This window comes from Bos taurus, chromosome 25 (assembly GCF_002263795.3).
Source record: "Bos taurus isolate L1 Dominette 01449 registration number 42190680 breed Hereford chromosome 25, ARS-UCD2.0, whole genome shotgun sequence".
NCBI classification, from domain to species: Eukaryota; Metazoa; Chordata; class Mammalia; order Artiodactyla; family Bovidae; genus Bos; species Bos taurus.
Window position 1 is genome coordinate 25,704,976 of NC_037352.1, and position 22,934 is coordinate 25,727,909.

General features: G+C 43.8%; 1 protein-coding gene across 2 annotated transcripts in view; it reads right to left on the reverse strand.

The window, feature by feature from the left end:
- XPO6 (exportin 6) overlaps window positions 1-22,676 on the reverse strand; it is a 107,066-nt gene extending 84,390 nt beyond the window's left edge. For both annotated transcript variants that reach the window (XM_024985303.2, XM_002698080.7), the window contains exon 1: window positions 22,070-22,676. In XM_024985303.2, coding sequence (XP_024841071.2) covers window positions 22,070-22,072 — 3 coding nt within the window. In that variant the 5' untranslated portion in view covers window positions 22,073-22,676. The remainder of the gene's footprint in view (window positions 1-22,069) is intronic.
- Between the last annotated feature and the right edge of the window lie 258 nt (window positions 22,677-22,934).

Below are 22,934 nucleotides of genomic sequence, written 5' to 3' on the forward strand. Positions count from 1 at the left end.
GCTAAAGACTGGTTTACAAATTCTCTAAATATCCTTCAACTGGAAGCCTCTCACCACCACCCAGGGTCTTTGCCATCTGGCCATCACGGGTGACCCAGCCACCCCGTCACCTGGCCTTGACCCGCCCCTTGGCCCTCACCAGGCCCACATTCCCTCTTCCAGTTTCCTCACCCATCCTGGGCCCCAGCTAGACCCATTTTCTCCACGCAACACCTCCACGTCTTCTCAGACGCCATTCCCACCTTTTCTACCTAGAGAACTCCTGTCTATGCATTTTTCAAGACTCCTTGAAAAATGGCACCACCTCCGTGAAACCTACTGAAGTTCCCCCAGCTGGGCCAGTCATTGTTTGTGGGCTTCCTAACATCACACAATGGCACCCCACTCCACTACTCTTGCCTGGAAAATCCCATGGGCGGAGGAGCCTGGTAGGCTGCCGTCCATGGGGTCTCAAAGAGTCGGACATGACTGAGCGACTTCACTTTCACTTTTCACTTTCATGCATTGGAGAAGGAAATGGCAACCCACCCCAGTGTTCTTGCCTGGAGAATCCCAGGTACGGGGGAGCCTGGTGGAATGCCGTCTATGGGGTCGCACAGAGTCAGACACGACTGAAGTGACTTAGCAGTAACATTACACAGAAGACGGTGGACTGAAATGACCTCTTTGACTTGCATACAATGCTGGTGAGACTGAAAACCAGTACCACCACAACGGAAGACGATTTAGCAACATCTACAAAAATTTAAATGCACAGACATTTAAATGCTTCATCCAGCAAGTATACTTTTAGCAGTTCCCCCCGCCCACCCAAAGTTTATGTGTGGAAGATCTTCAGGTCAACACTTTATAAAACAAAAGATTGGGAACAACCTAAATTTCCCTCAAAGCAAGATTAGTTAAATAAGGTACATCCACATCATGGAATACTACACAACTGTGAAACAGTATACCAGTAAGTGCAGTATGGTAGCCATTAGTAGAGGTAGAGTGGCTAAGAGAAAAATACACACACACACACACACACACACACACTCTCTCTCTCTCTCTCTCTCTCATTTACAACTGGCAATGGTGCACGCTTCTAAAGAAGAGAATGGAGTACTGGGGGCAGGGGAACAGAAAGAGGCCGACTTTTCTCTGTACACTCTATTGCATCATTTAAATTTTGTACATTGTTCACTTGTTTAAAAAGAGAGAGAGAGAGAACAAGAGAAAAAAGAAATTTCCTGCCAGGTCCCTCCAGTGGCCTGGAGTGCAGAGGCAGAGACTATTTCCAATTCATCTCTATTCCCAGGGTCTACCTAAGCACATAGCAGGCACTTAATAAACACCTGTCACAGGAGTTACTTTAACTCTCTTATATTAAGTGAGCTGTAGACTAGTTACCCAATGGTGATAACTTAGAAAGCTAACACTTACTCAGCACCTGGCACACACCAGGCACTCTCCTACATGTGTCCGACTCTGCCACCCCATGGACTACAGCCCACCAGGCTCCTCTGTCCATGGGATTCTCCAGGCAAGAATGCCAGAGTGGGTTGCCACGCCCTTCTCCAGATCTTCCCAACCCAGGGATCGAACCTGGGTCTCCTACATGGCAGGCAGTTTCTTTACCCACTGAGCCACCAGGGAAGCCCTGTCCTAACTTGGTGCTTGGTGTATTTATGGAACCATATATAGCTTCTGTGGTAAATTCTGCTGTGGGCAAGTCAGTATCTTGTTTTCATTAGTCAACAAGTTAATCACTTCCCCAGAGTGTCCTAATGAACTGGGATCAACTCCTTTAATCCTCGTAACAATCCCACTGCACAGACAGGAAACAGAAGCCCAGAAGGATTAAGTAACTTGTCCCAGGTCATATGGGAAGAGGTTAAGTGGGAGAGCCAGGATTCAAACTCAGGCCCCAAACCCATATTGTTAAACAAGAGGTTATACTAGTCTTCAGATATCTAGGAATGTATTAAAATCACTAAACACTGAATTCACTCCTTTCTGAATACTTGCTGCAAAAATGTGTCCTTAACTGCTTAGTCATAAGCAATGCTGAAATAAAATGAAGTCACTGCCTACCTGGGGGACTGAGGTGTCTCTAACCCAAGTGCTGATCACTGGCTTTGCTGATTCACACTGACCCCACCCACTCTGAGAAAGTGATTAACGTGTTGACTAATGAAAACAAGACACTGACTTGCCCACAGAAGCTATATATGGTTCCATAAATACAATCCTCCATCTACACCAAACATTCCATCTCAGTGAGTATCTGATCAAACTCTGAAGGCCCTTGGAAAAACTTCTACGCGAAAAATGAGAAACACACAAAACTTCCCGCACTTCCCAGGACTTCCAGCGAAGAGCTCCAACACGGAAAACAGATGCCCTGGCCCCTCTGTCCTTGCTGTCCCCAATACCAATCTTCCTTCTAGGCAAAAATTCACCCATTTCCTGAGTTCTTGTGTATTAGATACTATCACATACATTCATTTTTAGGCTATTTTGTTGCTCTTTTTTTTTTGATGACACAGAGGGAGGCACCTTACCTAAAGTTCTTCAAATCATGTTGCTGTAGAGGTTAACTTGAGAAGGGCTTCCCGTATATTCCCAGCCACGGAATGTGCTTTCACTTCATTGGCTTTCACTCTCCAAGCACCATACTCTTTCTATCTTTGTCCTTATTTTAGGTTCCCTCCTCCCCGCAAGGCCTGTCGCCCTCTGTCACCACCAACAATCACAAACCAGGGATGGGAAACCTTGACCAACTAAATATGCTGAATTAAGACCGTTTAACAGATGGACTGTCAATTTTCAAACTCTAATATTAATACATAGATTCAATTTGAATTTTACTTAATCTAATTCATTTTTTTTCTGCTTTAAAAGATACTGAGAGGCCATAAATATTGTGAGAATTGGAATATTTCCTGCCATATCAATAAACAAGGATGTCACAGTCATCAGCAATTCCAGCCCTTCAGGGCACTCAGGAAGGAGAGAGGTACCTGTGATCTAACAGTCATCAGACTGCAGCCACTCCCTCTGGTGAGCTCAACAGAGGTCAGCATGTGAAAACACAGGATACTGGCCCCAGGATAGCTGAGATGCATTTGAAAGGAATGATTTCAGTGAGCCCAGACTCCTGCATCTTCCCATACATAGAAAAAAAAAAATTGCTAAATTTCTTAACTTGGGATATCAGATTTTCTTTGCTATTCAGTCGCTAAGTCATGTCTGACTCTTTGCAATCCCATGGACTGCAGCACACCAGGCTTCCCTGTCCATCCCTGTCCTTCACTATCTCCCAGAGTTTGCTCAAATTCATGTCCATTGGTTTTCTTTAATTAACAGTAATCCTTTGATGTTCAGACTACCTGCCCTTTGTTGTTAAGACTTCTATATAACCTGACTCCTCCCCTCACCTCTTTGGAGCAGTTCTCTCAAGACTATTGAGATGCTCTCTCCCAGGCTTAAGTCCTAAAAGTTTTCACCAAATAAATCATAACTCTCAGCTTTTAGGTTGTGACTCTTTCTTAAGTTGAATGTGATTCCATATATATGAGACATCAGAATAAGCACACCTACAGAGACAGAAAGCAGCTTTGTGGTTGTCAGGAGCTAGGAAGAGGGAGAAATGCGGAATGACTATTCCTGGGTACAGGGTTTCCAATGGAGAGTCAGAAAGCTCTAGAACTAGAGAGTGGTGGTAGTTTCATAACATGCTGAATGTACTTTCAATATCAATAAACTGTACACTTCAAAATGGTCAACTTTCTGTTATATGTACCATGCCATGCTAAGTCACTTCAGTCATGTCCAACTCATTGCGACCCTATGGACTGTAGCCCACCAGGCTCCTCTGTCCATGGGGATTCTCCAGGCAAGAATACTGGAGTGGGTTGCCATGCCCTCCAACAGGGGGTCTTCCCGACCCAGGGATCAAATCCACGTCTCCTGCAGCTCCCGCATCATAAGCAGATTCTTCACTGCTGAGCCGCTGGGGAAGCCCTTCTGTTATGTGTACTTTACCACAATTAAAAATAATAATAAAAATCTACTTAAGACAACGAGAAAAAATGCTTAAGGCACCACTTCTAATAGATGTCAGTAAAGGATAAATAGTAAGTAAAGTAACCATAAGGGATGTCTTCTATAAACAAACAAAAAGAAAATCTAACTTGGTAAAAACTTTTCCTACCAAAGAAAAAAAACTGAGGAACAATGAAAAGCCATTTTTTAAACCTACTAATTCTACCACAATTTTTCTGAAGGCTACACAATGCTGGTGAGTATTTTTCTATAGCTTGTGGGAGAATAAATTGGTATAAACTTTCTGGAAAAAGACTAATGACATACCTTTAAAATAAAAGATTTATTTAAAAAAAAAAAAGAAAAAAAAAACCTTCATACCCTTTGGGCCCTTCTGGGAATCTATTCTAAGGCAATTTCTGAAACACAGAAAAAGCTTTTAGCAAAAACATTAATCACATATTATTTACAATGGCGAAAAATGGAACAATCTAACTATTGAAGAATTCATGCAATGTGATATTATAGAGCCATTGCAAATACTTATGAAGTATTTAATGACTGGGAAAACTACTTATACCATATTAAGTGGAAAAGGCAGAAGAAAAAAGTACATTTACGGTGTGATCTCAACCATATTTTAAAAGTAAATAGAAAAACACACTGGAAGGAAAGAAAAATGTCATTCGAGACTGAATCAGATGGTGGTAATTTCTTGCCTATTTTATACTTATCAAATAGTCTACAGAGTTCAAAATACCTTTTACAATCAGGAAAAAATAAGCAAAAACAAACAAAAAATGATGGAGAAGACTTTGTGATCACATTAGTACCAACTTTAGCTGCCAAACAGTACTAGAAGCAAGTAGGTGCAGAAACTGAGCTAAACTACTGGCCACAAATCTTGGAGACTGGGCTACTGTGCCTCTGTTTTTGTCTTTAATAAATTCCTATGAAAAAAGAGTATACAGAGACTCCCTGTACTCTTTTTGCAACTCCTCTGCAAGTCTAAAATATCTCAAAACCAGATGCTTAAACTGAATACATAAATCCATGATAGATCACTTGTTTTTTCTCTAAATGCAAATCAAAACAACAATGCAGTATCACCTCACTCTGGTCAGAAGGGCCATCATCAAAAAGTCTAAATTTAATAAATGCCGGAGAGGATGTGGAGAAAGGAAGCCCTCCTCCACCGTTGGTGGGAAACGTAAACTGGTGCAGCCACTACAGAGAACATACGGAGGTTCCTTAAAAACACTGAAAACAGAACTGTCATATGGCCCAGCAACCCCTATGCTGGGGCATATACCCCAAAATAGAAAAAGCCCCTAATCAGAAAAGATACATGCACCCCAATGTTCAAAGCAGCACACCGCTTAAAATAACCAAGACACGGAAGCAGCACAAATGCCCCGTGACACACCACACTCACCAATGCAGCCACCGAAAAGAATGAAAAATGCCATCTGCAGCACCTGGGTGGACCCAGAGACTACCAGGCTACATAAAACAGGCCAGAGAAAGACAAACACCGTGATCTCACTTATGAAGATGCTAAAAACTGTACAAATAAGTTTATTTATAAAACAGACTCACAGACATAGAACACAAACTTATGGAAATGGGGGAAGGATAAATCTGGGATTAACAGATACACACTGCTACATATAAAACAAACAAGGGCCTACTGTATAGCACAGGAGACTATATTCAGTATCTTGTAATAATCCACAATGGAACAGAATCTGAAAATATATATATAATTTATATTAACATATATATTATACATATATATACAGCTGAATTACTTTGCTGTACACCTGAAGCTAATAAATCAACTACACATCAATAAAAAATAAAAATTAGGGACTCCTTGGCAGTCCAATGGTTAAGACTTCGCGCTTCCACTGCAAGGGACACAGGCTCAGTCTCTGGCTGGCGAACTAAGATGCCCCATGCCACATGACATGGCCAAAAAAAAATACTACTAATAATAATTAAATTTATTTATCTAAAAACAGGACGCAGAGTATAGAGGAATAATTTCCTAGACAATAATAAAGCTCCTTTCCTCAGTAATTAAATAAAGCCTTTCCAAGAGCAGCCGCCTTTGGAGACACTATCGTCGCTGCCTATTTCTGTACTTTTCCCCCAGCACTGTAATCACGTGCTGCCGTGCACATCTCATCTTCCAAAAGTTAAAAACCTCTGACTTCTAGTCAGGGCTTCCCAAGTGGCTCAGTGGTAAAGAATCCGCCTGCCAATGATGCAGGAGACGCAAGAGACACAGGTTCAATCCCTGGGTCTGGAAGATCCCCTGGAGAAGGAAATGGCAAACTACTCTAGCATTCTTGCCTGGAAAATTCCATGAACAGAGGAGCCTGGTGGGCTACAGTCTAAAGGGTCGCAAAGAGCGACTGAGCGCATGCGCGCGCGCACACACACACACACACACACACACACACACACACCCCTTCTAGTCACCCTTTCCCATGTTTACACACACACACACACACACACACACACACACGCACACGCACATGCACACACCTTCTAGTCACCCTTTCCCATGTTTACATTCAATAGCTGCAGGTCAGCTGATTTGCATTATTTTGGAACTCTGTTGCAAGTGAGCCCCCAAATTCACCAACAGTGCTTCCTCCCACTCCTGACTTTGCATTTCAGAAAAGAATTACAAATTACACACATCCTGGTGAACAGAGTAACATCACAAGTTAACTGTCCTTTCAACTTTCTCCAATCAGCAATGTTTGCCAAGGCCCAGCATTTACCTAGTATTACGAATTGCTTTCCTTTCTTTCCACAACTAGAGTGTGGTGGATCCAAGACACCAAATTTTAACACTGTACTCTAATTTGTCCATAACTCCTCTATGCTAACTAAGAACTTTTACTTCCTCAGATCGTTTCATTTGCATCATTAGTTCTACCAGTTGGATTTCTTTGGGGGATTACTTTTCATAATGTAATAAAGATTTTCATAACTCTCAAATCATAACCCTGAAGAGTAAAGAACCCCCAGACTGTACTGAGCTAGGCAATCAGACAGGCCCACTTATATGCCAGCCAAGAGACTTGTTCCAGACACCTGAAGGCACTGCAAGTCACACTTCTCTAAAATAACAAATGACTTATCAAAGGCTTTGAAAGTTACTGACAAATAACCAAAAACACAAGTATTACATGTCAAGAGTCTACCGAGATGCCAATAGTTCTCTTTCAATCTGTTCACTCTTAAGGTATAAACAGGGATGGTTTATATTTCTGAGGTCTTTTCAAGTCTTCAAGTTTTTCCCCTTCATAAGAAGTCTCCTTCACAGATACCCCATGATATGATTTTTCAGCACTCCTCAGATAAGTACGTCTATCCACAGAACTCTGGAGACATGATCAGTCAACCCCAGCAGAAAAATGTGACGGTGGACAGAGTGCTCCTCAAAGAGAACGAATGTGTCTGGGACTTTCCTGGCAGCCTAGTGGTTAAGACTCCTAGCTTCCAGTACAGGAGGCACAGGTTGGATCTCTGGCTGGGGAGCTAAGAACCCACATGCCTTGTGGCCAAAAAAACAAAACATAAAACAGAAGCGATATTGTAACAAGTTCAATAAAGACTTAAAAAAAAATATATATATATATATATATATATGCCTGGATCTTTGTAAAGATGGGAGGAGGAGGAAAGGGAAGAAAAAAGGAGAGGGAGAGAGGAAGAAAGAAAAATATATATTGACTTCTAAACAATATTATTGACCTCTGAACAATAAAGATTTAACATACAGTTCAAGATTTGCAAGAAATTTCAGGTTTGAAGAGAGCTGCTTTGACCTAAAGCCCCAGGACAGGGGCTTCTCTTAAGCAAGTGTAGGCTCTCTGCCATTAGAGGAATTTCAGTAGAAAATCAGAGAAACCCTAAGCGTGACTGATAAACTCTCCCATGAAGTTAGTTCATATATCCTTTAACATTCTAAATTAATACACCAAACTAACAGGATCAGCAACAAACGATTATCAGAAAAATCATTCACCGGGATGAATTCTGCAACTTTCTGGCAACGGACCCACTTTCCTGCAATTAAACCTGTTCTTACATTATGTTATAACAAATAAACCTGAAACCAAGTGGGGAGGAATACACAATTAACTACACAGATCATCAGACAAAAGGTAAATGTATGATGGTTCAGAAAATTACCAAAACTACCAGATTATACAGTCCTATCCCAAGACAATCATTTTATTCAAGTCTACAATATCAGAATACAAGAAATTATAGTGTTCTTAATCTAACTAAAATTAGTGGCATGAGATTAATCAACCAAATGTGCAGGCTATTCCAAACCTAATTTATCAACATTCTGAAACTAGTCAGCCAAATTACATTTTTCAAATGATTGTTGGCTGACCCATCAGAAAAATGTATAGAGGTCAGGAATGGTCAGCTGACACAGGAAAAAAAACACATGGAAATAAAACATCCAAAGATGTTCCACTTCACTCATAACCAAATTCCTAAAGTGTCATTTTCATCTTTCACATTAAAAAGTTTTACTGGTGTCAGCCAGAATCCCACTAGTGATAATATAAACTGATTTAATCATTTTGTAGAAAAAGCACTAAATACCAGAATTTTTAAATGTACTGTTTGCCCCACAATTTCACTTCTACAAACTTATCCAACAATCTCAAAAAATGGATAAAGATACATTTAATTTGTTTACTGTAGTTCTGATGCAAAACACACTAGAAATCTAAAGTATCCAACATTAGGAAACTAGGTATAAACATGAAGGTAGGCATACCATGTTCCCAGGAAAAATCAGGAACAATGATCCACACTAGAGATAACCTGAGTTACTGAACTTCAGTAATACAGATTTCTTCCAGCAACCATGCAAAAAAGGCAAGTTCTCTCTCACTGAGGTAAAGGGAGAGGGACATTACATGAATTGGGATAACAAGGCTTTCCCACACAACAACCTTCAGTGGCAAATGCCAAAGCCTTTGACTGTGTGGATCACAATAAACTGTGAGAAATTCTGAAAGATATGGGAATACCAGACCACCTGACCTGCCTCTTGAGAAACCTGTATGCAGGTCAGGAAGCAATAGAACCGGACATGGAACAACAGACTGGGTCCAAATAGGAAAAGGAGTACATCAAGGCGGTATACTGTCACCCTGCTTATTGAACTTATATGCAGAGTACATCATGAGAAACACTGGGCTGGATGAAGGACAAGCTAGAATCAAGACTGCCAGGAGCAATATCAATAACCTCAGATATACAGATGACACCACCCTTATGGCAGAAAGTAAAGAACTAAAGAGCCTCTTGATGAAAGTGAAAGAGGAGAGTGAAAAAGTTCGCTTAAAGCTCAACATTCAGAAAACTAAGATCATGGCATCTGGCCCCATCACTTCATGGCAAATAGATGGGCAAACAGTGGAAACAGTGGCTGACTTTATTCTTTTGGGCTCTAAAATCACTGCAGATGGTGACTGCAGCCATGAAATAAAAAGACGCTTACTCCTTGGAAGGAAAGTTATGACCAACCTAGACAGCACATTAAAAAGCAGAGACATTACTTTACCAACAAAGATCCGTCTAGTCAAGGCTATGGTTTTTCCATGTATGCATGTGAGAGTTGGACTATAAAGAAAGCTGAGCACTGAAAAACTGATGGTTTTGAACTGTAGTGTTGAAGAAGACTCTTGAGAGTCCCTTGGACTGCAAGGAGATCAAACCAATCCATCCTAAAGGGAATTCAGTCCTGAATATTCATTGGAAGGACTGCTGTTAAAGCTGAAACTCCAATACTTTGGCCACCTGATGCGAAGAGCTGACTCATTTGAAAAGACCCTGATGCTGGGAAAGATTGAAGGCAGGAAGAGAAGGGGACAACAGAGGATGAGATGGTTGGATGGCATCACCAACTCAATAGCCATGAGTTTGAGTAAACTCCGGGAGTTGGTGATGGACAGGGAGGCCTGGCGTGCTGCAATCCATGGGGTCGCCGAGTCAGACACGACTGAGCGACTGAAGTGGACTGAACTGAACCTTCAATGGTAGGAAACAATGGAGAAATATCCAAAGAATTCTAAAAAAAAAAAAAAGTATGACCCATGAATATTATACCCAGCCAAGCTGTCATTTATGGATAAAGACAACAGACACTTTCAAAATGAGTAATTCAGGGAACAGAGCAACCATAAACTCTTTTGGGAAAAAAATTATATTATATATGTATATACACACTATATATCAGCTCATCAATGTTAAATAGATTAAAAGGTTCAAGAAAACACTCAATCCCAGATGGTGGAACAATGTCTACAAGATCTATGGGAAAGAGTGCAGTTCAAGAATTTTATACCCAGCCAAGATGTCCTTCACATATAAAGGCAAGAGACATTCTTAAATCACCAAATAAGGCACTATTTCTTAAGAGTGACAATAAACTCCAGCTTACAGGGAAATGAATCAAAAATTTCAGACATGGAAAGACCATAGTTAAAAGAACTAGTAGGGGGACATTTGGATTCTTTAAAATATGAAACTAAAACTAAACACTGAGGGCATTATGGTTATAGAACAGACTATAAATGCTCTAAAGACACTGACAAAGTAAAATAACAAGAGTAAAGAGGGAAAAGTGGAAAGACTACACATCTTCTTTTCCTATTATGAAGTTCACTGATGCTGCCTAGAACTGAAACATGGATATATTAAAAATAATGCCATCTCTGTAATGGTTTCCATTACATAGAAATGTTTTCCACTTCCTTAACCTTTTTTCCTTAACCTACTGAAATTTATCAAGAGCTAATAATTATTGAAGCAAAGATATGTTTGAAATTAACAAATCATTTTTCAGTTTCATTTGTTTCTTTTTCTGCTATTAAACTGAAATGAAATGGAGAGACCTCAAGAGGACTGTGCTCAGAGGGGGAAAAAAAAAATCAATACCAAAAGGTTACAGCCTGCAGATTACATTCGCACAACTCTCAAAATGACAAAACTACAGAGATGGAGAACAGATAGTATACTAGTTGCCAGGAGACAGGAGGAATGCTACAAAGGGTATTAGGGGGAAAAAAGTATTAGGAATGAGTCAGACCTTCAGTGGTGATGGAACAGCTCTGTACCTTGACTGCTGTAGTTACATGAATCAATACATGGAATAAATTGCACAGAACCACACACATACACGTAAATGCAGGTTACAAATGGTGAAAAGGGAAATAAGTCTGTAGTCTAGTCAATAACTGACATGTACCAATGTCAATTTCCTGGTTTTGATATTGCACACAGCTATGTAAAATGTCACCATTGGGGGGATCTGGGTGAAGGGTACAATGGAAAGCCTTGTACTCATTTTGCAACTTCCTGAGAGTATATACATATTGCAAAAAATGTACTTTTTTAAATGCAAATGATAGTAAAATGATTTTTATTTTAAAACAAGCATGACCCCAAAAATCAGCATGATCACTTTTTTAATGAAAGTACTTATTTTAGGCATCTATTTTCCTTATCTTATAGACAAATAGAAACATATATGGACTATTAATCATAGTTCAGGGTACGAGGATCTAAAGGATTTCTCTTTTTGCCATGTTCTTTATACCTTTTGATACTGCCTGATTTTGAATGAGCATACATAATTTTTATAAAAATTACCCAGTTGTTACTCTAAAAAAAAAAAAAAACTTATCCCAAGTCTGATTATTAGCCAATTTAAAAACCAATGAGGGCTTCCCAGGCGGTGGAGCTACTGGTAAAGAAGCCACCTGCCAATGCAAGAGACATAAGAAACACAGGTTTGATCCCTGAATCGGGAAGATCCCCTGGAGGAGGGCATGGCAACCCACACCAGTATTCTTGCCTACACATCCTCACAAGGCACAGAGAAAGAAAAACCAATGATTCCCCTCTACCTCAACTGCATTTAACTCATAAAATACCTTTACCTTTCCAGGGAGTCTGAGACCAAAGATCTTTTTTCATGATAACCTTCATACAAAAGAGCAGCAGACTGCTCTGATGTAAGTGAACCACTGCGTATGCTACGCCTAACTGAACTGAAACACGTACAGAAGTCAGAGCACCTTCCTCTATGTTGCTCTGTAACGTGCTCCAGCTACCACGTTACCCTCAGGAGTCACATGTTCTCTATTCTGTCACATCAGAGAATAAGCAGAAATAGCTTTTCTCTCATTTGTTATCAGCAAACTTTTACCATATTGCCCTTTCTATTATAAGAGGTAAATTATACAAGTTTTAAGGTTATTATCACTATATGTACTTCCCTGGTGGCTCAGATGGCAAAGCATCTGTTTACAATGCAGAAGACCCAGGTTCGATCCCTGGGTCGGGAAGATCCCCTGGAGAAGGAAATGGCAATCCACTCCAGTACTATTGCCTGGAAAATCCCATAAGCTCTTATGAAATGTATGATTTGCAAATGTTTTCTCCCATCCCACTGGTTACCTTTCCAATCTGTCCGAGTACACGAGGGCCCTAAACAAAGCTAGCACGGAGTGTAATTGTGAAACACACAGACCTTTTTCTCCCGCTAACCCCCAGCTTCCTTCCCTTCCCATCAGCCTCTCTCACCGCCTTCATTTCTCTCTGCCTTGTGGGTTTCCTCAGCCACTATCCACAGCCCTCACCTCACGCCACCCCCACTCCCACTTGTCCCCCAGCAGTTCTCCTAGGAGCAATCAGTTTCAGGGGCCTCCCAGGAAGTGTACCACCTACACAGCATTTGTTCTGACAACTCCTTTTGCTCACCTGCTCCTCACCTCTACCTGCTCGAAAAATTACCTGAGCTTGCTGGCTGCATGGCTTTTGTAAAAATTATACTCATACTCTATTTCAATCTTACTACGCTCTTTGAATGCTGCTACTATCAACTACTAACCTCAAGGGCCTACACTGACCTTCTGGGATTTGCTGTTTTTTACACCTCTTTTTTTTCTTTTGTTTTGTGGGTGGAGTGGCTCCATCACACAGCTTGTGGGATCTCAGCTCCCCAGCCAGGGGTTGAACCCGAGCCTGCAGCAGCAGCAAAAGCAGAGTCCTAATCACTGGACCGCCAGGCAAGGCCCATCACACCTGACTTCTTCAATTACCTAAATATCTGCTGAATGCTTACTGGGCACTGGAAATGTAAAGAGTGAGACTCATTCTGCTATGGGACCATAAAGAGAAGGAATCAATCCTCCCCACCCCCAGGCTTAGAGGGGAAGGAATGGAGAAAAAGCCAGGGAAAGGATGGAGGAAGTTCCCATTTTGCTCTTCAAACTTCTGAATTATCTGACACTTACTACAAGAATAGTCTTGTAATTCTTATATAATAAAAACAAATCAAAATAATATAAGTAAAAAAAAAACTATAATCAAAGATGATAAATGTTAAACTAGCGGCTGGAAAGCCTCAAGGGGGTCATGGTCATGGTAGGTAAGGTCTCAAACAGAAGAAAAGGATGATCAAGCAGAGGGAATAGCACTGAACAAAGGCAGAGACGTATCAAAGTGTACTCGGTGTTCTGGGAATGACAACTGGCTTGCAGAGGCTATAGAACAAGACATAATTTGAGAAGTCTTTAAAAGATATTCCGAACAAACCACTACAAGCATTTAATAAATCATCTTCATCCTTACTGAGAGGACTAAGAGTAAGAGAAATTGTGAAAATCCAGGGCCGATGTGCTTTCCACTACTCTGTCGTGATAAAAACTTGGTCTTCGACAACACTGCAGACCCTCCGCTCAGAACACTTTGGGGTCAAGTGACATGACCACATCTGAGGTCCGTGAGATAGCTCTGGCAGGAACATGGAAAGAAGATGGATTGGTGGAGGAAGAATCTGGAAGCTGTGAAGACACCAACTACGAAAGCAAGAGATGACAGTAGCCTCACCAAGGCAGAGGGAATGGAGGGTAAGGCTGAGGTCAGACATAAGTTAGCTACAGAATCAACAGGTCCATAAGTGGGGGACTGAAGGCAAAGAGAAATTTAAAGATGACTCAGCTTTATCACTGGAGTGTCCGGTGAACAAGATCACGAAGAGAGTTAGGGTATAGGGGAGGAGGTGCTAACCTAAATGGAAGACGATGGGTTTCGTTAAGACACATTTAATTTGATGTCTACAGGGCACTCCAATGGATATCCAAGGCAAGAGAATGTGACTGAGTTCTCACTGGTTCACAGCTCATAGCTGGAGTCATAAGAAAGAAGATCAAGGGAGACTGAAACAAGAGTTATATCATGGAAGCCAATGGAACCGAGAAAAAGTGTTTCAGGGCAGGGGGTGGGGAAGGGCGGGTGGGAGGCCGGAAGGGACCAGTGGTTGCCAACAGCCAAAAGAGGGCATAAGGACTGAAAAGAGGCTATTTATGTATTCACTGGACTACACCAACTGAGAATCTGTGGATTTAGGTATACTCAGGGGCTCCGGGAACCAACCCCCATAGATGCCAAGGGATGACTGTATACTGGATTCAGCACACAGTGGTGGCTGGTGGTCTTGAAAAGTAGTGACGACAAATCAGTCTGCAACAGGCTGCAGAACAAACCACCGGTGGAGACAAAAAGGGAGGAGGAAAAAGCAGCAATAAGTAACAGCTACACATTCAAGAATTCCGTCCCTCTTCACCCCAGCCTGTGCAGTTACACCTCCCTTGCACAGGACACTTCCGCTGACAACCCAACCACCTACAACTGTCACAATCCTTGTCCTGTCCAAAGACAATTACCTTCACCTCGACACAGCAGTGACTCTGTATCTACAGACAGAGCCAAATCCCTTATTTTATCAGCACATGGCCTATCTCCTGTCATCTTCCTATCAGTTCACCTGTCATCTCTTTCATCCCAACCAAATCCAATCACCAATCAATTAAAATTTCCCACCATTCCCAATCGCCAGTTTAGAGGCTTCCAAAATCAGCTTGAGCGCCTCCCTTTTCTTCGTCCCTTGCATCTGGAGTCCATCTGTTATAAGTGATGACTCTCTTGGTCAAGTCTTCCTCTCCACTCCTAACTCCAAATCCAAAGACAAGCGTTTGTCATATCCACATAGATGTTCTATCTGGTTTCCTACACCAATCTAACCTACACACAGCAGATGAATCAATGTTCCTTCAAGATAAAAATTAACCAAAAAACAAAGCCAAACTCCCTAGGATAGGGCTGGAGCCCCTCCATTACCCAGCTTTTAACTGCTTTTATAAGCTTTCTAACTGCTTCTTCACAAAAATCACCACCACTGCCAAACTAGTCTATTAGAGACGCTATCGTAACACTACATGTTCAGTTACACCCTTCTCTTCTCAAGTGCCCCCTCTCTGCAAGTTCTATTCACTCTCCTTCTCTAAAAACCTTGAACACACAAGACTGCCACCGCATTCCTAACTACAACATAACTGTCTAGGATTTCCCTCATAGCTCAGTCGGTAAAGAATCTGCCTGCAATGCAGGAGACCCAGATTTGATTCCTGGGTCAGGAAGAGCCCCTGGAGAAGGAAATGGCACCCTTCTTCAGTATTCTTGCCTGGAGAATCCCATGGACAGAAGAGCCTGGCAGGCTACAGTCCATAGGGTCACAGAGTCGGACACGACTTAGCGAATAAACCACCACCACCACTACAGGAGGAATTGTTCTATACTCCTGGGATACATCAGTGAACAGAGCAAAGCTATAGGAAGTTAGTATTTTGGCAGAAAGAGGTAACAAAAACAGACCTCATAAATAAGATTAAGTTTGTAAAATGTTTAAAAGTGTGTATGCTACAAAAAGAAGTGGGATGAGAGTTCTGAGATGGGATCACAGTTTTCAGTAAGGACTGGCCTCACTGGGAAGATTACTCCTGAGAAGACTTGAAGAAGTTCACACTGCTCCTGTAGCTGTCTAGGGGAAAGAACAGCCCAAGGAGAGACAACAGATGGGGGCAGGCACACATCTGGAGCTTCTCAAGGACAGCAAGGAGGCCAGGGCAGCTGAACAGAATGAGCCAAGCAGGGAAGAGCAGGAGAGGGGTTCAGAAAATAATCACAGCCAGAACATGGAGGGCACAGCAGGCCACGGAGGCGCACCATGGCCTTCCCTCTAAGTGAGCTGAGAAGCCAAGGAAACAGAACAAAGATATCAGGTGCCTTCGATTTTTCAAAGGACCACTGAGGCTACTGTGTTAATATAGTCTATAAAGGCGCAAGGTCAGAAGCTAAGAGAACAGTTAGGAGACAACTGCAATAATGCAGGCAAGAGATGCTCAAGGCCTAAACTAGACAGACAGCAGTAGAGGGAACAAGAAGTGAAAATCCTGGCTACAATTCAAAGGTAGAAAACAATCAGCCTTCCTGATACAGACCAGATGTGGGACAGAAGAGAAATAAAGGTCAAGGATGACTCCAAGTTTTTGGCACAAGCAATTAAACGGATGGAACTACCCCCAACTGAGACAGAGAAGCCCTGTGGGTGGAAAGGAATTAAGGCAAAGATCGGGAGTGGAGTTTTAGACAGGTTACATTTGCCATGCCTGACAAACGAGCTTGCATGTCAAGTATGCAGCTGTGTATGTGAGAAAGGCAGCTGGGGAGACAGGTCCAGCCTGGGAGCTCACTGGACCTGAGGCTTAGAGCACTCCACCTGTTCAAAGACCGTGGGATGAGGAAGAAATATCCAGTAAGATGGGGGGAACCAAAAGCACATTTTAGCGTCCTGGAGGCCAGGTGAAGACAGACTTAACAGAGAAGAGAGTATCCAACGTGTCCAATGCTACTGACAGACTGAGGAAGAGGAGGACTAACCTCTATGCTCAACAACTGTGGGGCGGGGCCTTGGCAAGCGAGCTTAAGAGAGAATGGAAGGAAGGTGTGGAATTAGAGACCACTCTTTCCTGGAGTCCTGCCGCAGAGGAATGAGGAAATGGAGCAGCAGCTGGCCAGGAAGGTAGCAGTAAAGGTATTCACGATGAGAAAAAATAGCATGTTTGTGTACTGCGTCCATATGGGCAGCATGTTTGTGTACTGTGTCCATACCGGCACACAGAGCCCCTACTAAGCCCATGCACCACAACTACTGAGCCCTACAAAGTCCTGAGCACTCAACAAATGTCAATTCCTTCCTTCACTTCCACCCTTATTTTCTATTATTTTTATTGATCTATATCTAATCTTTGTAACTGTCTGCAAATTTTCAACTAGAGGGCTCTTTTTTTCCTTGTCCAACTCTTCTGAATCCTTCACGACTCAAATATTTCTCCTGGGAACTCTTCCCTGGCCACTCTGCCCCACTAACCTCCCTCAGGTGTGCTACCAATGAATTCGTCTACTATGTGTTAGTCAATCAGTCATGTCCAACTCTTTGCAACCCCATGGACTGTAGGCAAGAATATTGGAGCGAGTTGCCATTCCCTTCTCCAGGGCATCTTACCTACCCAGCGATCGAACCTGGGTCTCCTGCGTTACAGGCAGATTCTCTACCATCTTAGCCACCAGGAAAGCCCTATTCTTCTACTATGCTAAACCTTATCACACAGCCTCTCGTAATTACCAGAATATATGTCCCATTTCCTCACTAAACTGACTCCCAGGGGTCAGGGGCAATATAACCCTTCCTGGGGTAAAAGTGTAGCAGTTGAGAGCACTGACTCTTGAACCAGACTGCCAGGCTCTGAATGCCAATTCTAACAATTGGTTGTAGTGTGAGCTTGAGAAGCTGCCTAACCATTCTGGGCCTTGAATGTTCTCATCTATAAAGTGGGAAATAAAAATAGTCTCTGCCTCCTGGCATTGTTTGAAAGGCTCAGATAGTTAAGTATCTGCCTGCAATGCAGGAGACCTGAGTTTGATCCCTGGGTCAGAAGATCACTGGGGAAGGGAATGGCTACTCTAGTATTCTAGGCTTCCCTACTGGCTCAGATGGGAAAGAATCCACCTACAATGTGGGAGACCTGGGTTCAATCCCTGGGTTGGGAAGATCCCCTGGAGAAGGGAATGGCTACCCACTCCAGTATTCTGGCCTGGAGAATTCCATGGACCTCCAGAGAAGCCTGGCAGGCTGCAGTCCATGGGGTCACAAAGAGTTGGACATGATTGAGCGACTTTCACTTTCTTTCAAAGAGACTCTTTCATGATGATAATGTATCCACAGATCCTAGGATTTTAAGTTTGATGCAGGAAGTCAATAAACAGATGAATAAACTGAGGCACTACAAAGCTCTGGCCTGTTGTACAGAATAACTTCTCGACACCACGTTAATAATGTTTTGGGGGTCTGTTTAGCAGGTCATTTTATCATTTGAACCATACATCGCCTCATTTTTTCAAAAACTGTTCAAGTCTTTCCTGGATAGTTAACCTGTCTCCCAGAAAACCTCTGTGCCAAGACTGCCACAGAGAACCTGAGTACCGCTGAACCTTGCCCTGTGGTCTCCCTCCACCACCACAGCTTCTTCACGCCTCCAGTCCTGCAGTGCACAACGCAATACAGTTGCCGAACTAATGGAAGGCACACCAAGTGAGGAGCCAAATTTAAGGTCTGATTTTCCCTCCATTACAGGGACTGTTCACAGAAGAGGACATTCAAAAATGAGAAGGCTTAGTAACCAAAGCAATCTTCCAGGCAACTAAAAAAAAAAAAAAAAAAACCCACTAATTTAAGCAAGGGTTCAATTTTGCACAAAATTTCCATAATAAGCAAATCTGACATTAAGTAAGAACTTTTCAGAGAAGTGGTGGGAACCTCTGAGATGTTACATCACTTGAGAACTCATGAGAATTCAACCCAAAATGATTTCATCAAAGGTAGTTACAATCTCACTGTTCTAGGTATTCCTTGCTGAACCTACAAATCTTTCACTAATTCTAAATTTGCAGGTCAAAACTCATCTTCCTAGAGGGAGACTTTAAAGGAAATTCCTATGGTCCCTTGCCCACATCACCATCTCAGAACCAAATAAAATATAGTTGGATGACATTCCCAACCATCTTCCATGTGAGGCAGCATCTGTACCTCAAGGAGCAGAGACTTTGGAGAAGGGCAGCCTGGGACCAAATGCCAGCTCCACCTCTTGTTACACAGGAATCCTACACCAGGTATACTCACCTCCTCCTCTAGTAGTAATGGCAATATGGTAACCAACCTAGCAGGGCTGGTGTGCATAACTGATACTGAATGACTGAAAAGAAACAAATAAATGAAACATAGGTAGCTCAGTGTAGATACTTAACCAATGGTAGTTCTATCATATTACATCATTTTCATCTTATTAGGGAACTGAAATTTAGAAAGAAGGTATTACAAAGGCCCCAACTTATTTGCCAACGCTTTCAAGGCTTTTCAAAGCAAAAATGTCAAGTCACTACGAAATGGAAAAAGAGTTTCTGGAACAAATAAAGAACTGTGATCCCTCCCCTCAAATGAGACACAAACCAGGCAACAGCTTCCTTGCAGTCGGGGTCAAGGCCTGCCCCAGCCACACCCCTGAACCTGGGATACCTAAGGAGACAAACCCCTGGGGTCAGTGCTGCAAAGAGGACACGATTTGACAGTCCTATTGGCCTCACATCCGCTGTGGTCACCCACTGTGTGCTAAAATAAGTGAGGGGAAGGTTACAAAAAACTTGACTCAAAAGTTATCTCAGAAAAAAATGGTAAATGGTGATCATGAAGTCAACTACTTTACAATTAATTGCTCAAAGGTGGTTATTTTCATAACGCTCTCCTGACTGCCAATTAAAATGAAACCTGAATACAAGGGTGCTCGGCCAGCTAAGTCGATACACAGTAAAATTCTGCCCAAATGTTCTAAGGCAATGTTGTCAGCTACCTGAGAGAAGGTACCTGTCTGTCTTGTTTATCTGACATTTGCTAGAGCCTCGCATATGATGGCCACTTAAATTCATTAAAAGATGTGTACACCCGTGTTCATATCAGCATTTTTCACAATAGCCAAAAGGTGGAAGACACCCAAGTGTCCATCAACAGATGAACGGATAAACAAAATGTGGGCAGCACACACAATGGAATATTATTCAGTCATAAAAAGGAAGGACATCCTGACAGATGCTACAACACAGATGAACCTTGCAGACATTACGCTAAGTGAAATGAGCCTGTCACAGAAAAACAAAAACCACACGACTCCACTTATATGCAGGCTTATACAGTAGTTAAATTCAGAGAGACAAGTAGAAGCGTGGTCACTAGGGGACAGAGAAGAAGGGACTGGGAGTTTCTGTTTAATGGGTATAGTTTCAGTTTTACAAGATGAAAATAATTTTGGGGATGGACACAATATGAGTGTACTTAATGTGACTGAACTTTACCCTTAAGGATGGTTAAAATGGGGCTTCCCTGGTGGCTCAGTGGTAAAGAATCCACCTGCCAATACAGGAGACACGGGTTCCACCCCTGGTCCGGGAAGACCCCACATGCTACAGAGCAACTAAGCCCATGCATGTAAGATAAAGGGGGAAAAAAAATGGTTAAAATGGTGCATTTCATGTTACCTATATTTTACCACCATTTTTTTTTAATTCATTGAAAGAATCAATGAAGGCCCACTGAATACTACTATCATCATTCATTCAGTGTTACACCTCATACTTTTGTTCATTAGAGAATTCCTGTCTCCACATTCTACAGCTGAGGACATTGGGACTCAAAAAGCTTAACTGATCTGCCACTATCCATCCTACCTACGCATGGTACAGGCAACACCATACAGTGCTGCCTGGCATTAATGGTGCATTTTATCTGACTGGTTATAAGCACCATGAAGACAAGGGCTACAGCTTAGGTCTCCTCTCTCTGCCCCAGACCTAACACATCACCTACAGGACACTCCAACGTTCAGAACACCACGCTGGCCTGAAGAGCTATTATCACAGACAATGTCACGGCCTCCTTTTCTCTACTAAACCCCTAACGTGACAGAGATAAAATGGGCAACCTATAACTGGAGGTGCTCAAACACAGACTTGACGTCTCAAGCATCTTCCGTGGGCCTACTATGTACCAAGAGCCAGAGAAGATAAAAATTCTGACAATTTCACCTTTGAGGGAACTGAGTCCACCACAATGGACTACTACGGCTCAGAAATAATCACTCCAACAAGACAAATGCTAAAAAACAGATGTGCACAAATCTCAGGAAGTACTGAGAGTGCCTTTGGGCCTGGAAAATATGGAATGTTATCCTCAGAAGAGGTGGCTTCTGAACCAGATCTGGAAAGATGAAGCGATCTCCAGGCACTCCAGGGCAAAGGTCAGAGCATGTAGTAGACAGGCAGGCAGGGTGAGTGTCAACAGAGTACAGTTCCTGACTTTGCAATGATCTAGGTAAGTGACCTTTGCAAACCACAAACCCTCTCAGCTGCCCTGTATATAAGCTTATACCAAGATGGCAACCCACTCCAGTATTCTTGCCTGGAGAATCTCATGGATAGAGGAACCTGACCGGCTGCAGTCCATGGAGTCGAAAAAAGTCGGACACGACTGAGCCGGCTAAAACAAGATCCACTCCAACTCTGTCAAGTGTGTTCTACTAGGAGCTCTGAAATCAAACTAGGTTCAAACCTTGCCACTGTCACTTAAAGAGTGACCCTGAGCTGGATATTTAGTTGCTCTGTGCCTCAGTCTCCCCACTTCAGAACACAAGGCTGGTGTACTAATTAAATAACACATGTCAATCACTTAGCACAGAATTGTTAGCTACTGTCGTGATGAGCTACAATGTACGAGAGGCAAACAACAGATTCAAGGGTTGTGTCTGCGTCCAGGTCCCTCCCAGTCCTGAACCATCCCTGGGGCGGGAGGCGGGGTGGAGGGGGGGTTTGGGGGGGGATGGGAGCTCAGAGCCCGGCTGCAAACCCTGCACGCATGTGTCACTGCCGTACTCGGCACGCGCCTCTCCCCGCCCCAGGGAGAAGCGATGGCTCAGCAGTCCCGGGCCCGCTCCCACCGCTCAGACTTGGCACCCGGGAAGGAAGGGGCTCCGACCCCACTTACCATGCTGGCCGGGGGAGGGGGCGGCTCAGGTGAGCTGGCTCTCGGGCTTCGGACACGTCCGGCTTGCACAGTTCAGGTCATGGTCCCGGCAGGCTCGGGAAGTCCCCCGCCCATGCAAAGACAACCGCTTCCCCACCCCTGAGCCTCGCGGGGACCCTCTAAAAAGAGCGCGGCCCCCCGGCCCGCCTCATCGGGGACCCCCGGAACAATTCATCCAGACCCACCCGCCCCTCCCCAAAGAAACTGAAAAAAGCAGGAAATGGGGCTCGGAGGGCTGACGAGGAGGGCAGCGGCTCGGGGCCCCCCGCCCGGGCCCGACCCCCGAGGGGAGGCTCCGGGCCCAGGCAGGGTCTCCCCGGCCCCCGCGTTCAGAAGCGGCGGTGGGCCCGGCCCGGAGGCTGAAGGGGCGGAGGCTGAAAGGGCCTGGGCGGCGCAGTCCGAGCGGTCGACTCAGGGGAAAGGCCCGGGAGCCCACGCTATCCTTGCCGCCTCAGCCCACACAGCCGCTGCCGCCGCCCCCCGGAGCATCCCTGCGCGCGCCCGCCCCGGAGCTGCCTGCTCGCGCTGCGCGGCCGCCCCCGACCAACAGCCCCAACGCGCCGGAAGTGGCGAGCGCTCGGCGCGGCCCCACTGCGCGGCCGCCGGGCTGCGGCGCTGGAACCGGACCAATCCGGAATCGAGCGGGCGGGGGCTGGGGGGCGCGGGGCGGGGCCGCACCTGACGGCTCCCTCTGGCCCCGCCCCCTCCCGGCCCCGCCCCACGCCCGCCGCCCTCCGCCGGTCCACGCGGGCAAGCGGCCATGTTGGTAAAGGGAACTGGCCCTGCCATCTTGGTAAAGGGGCGGTTTCTCTTTCATTTCCTGAGC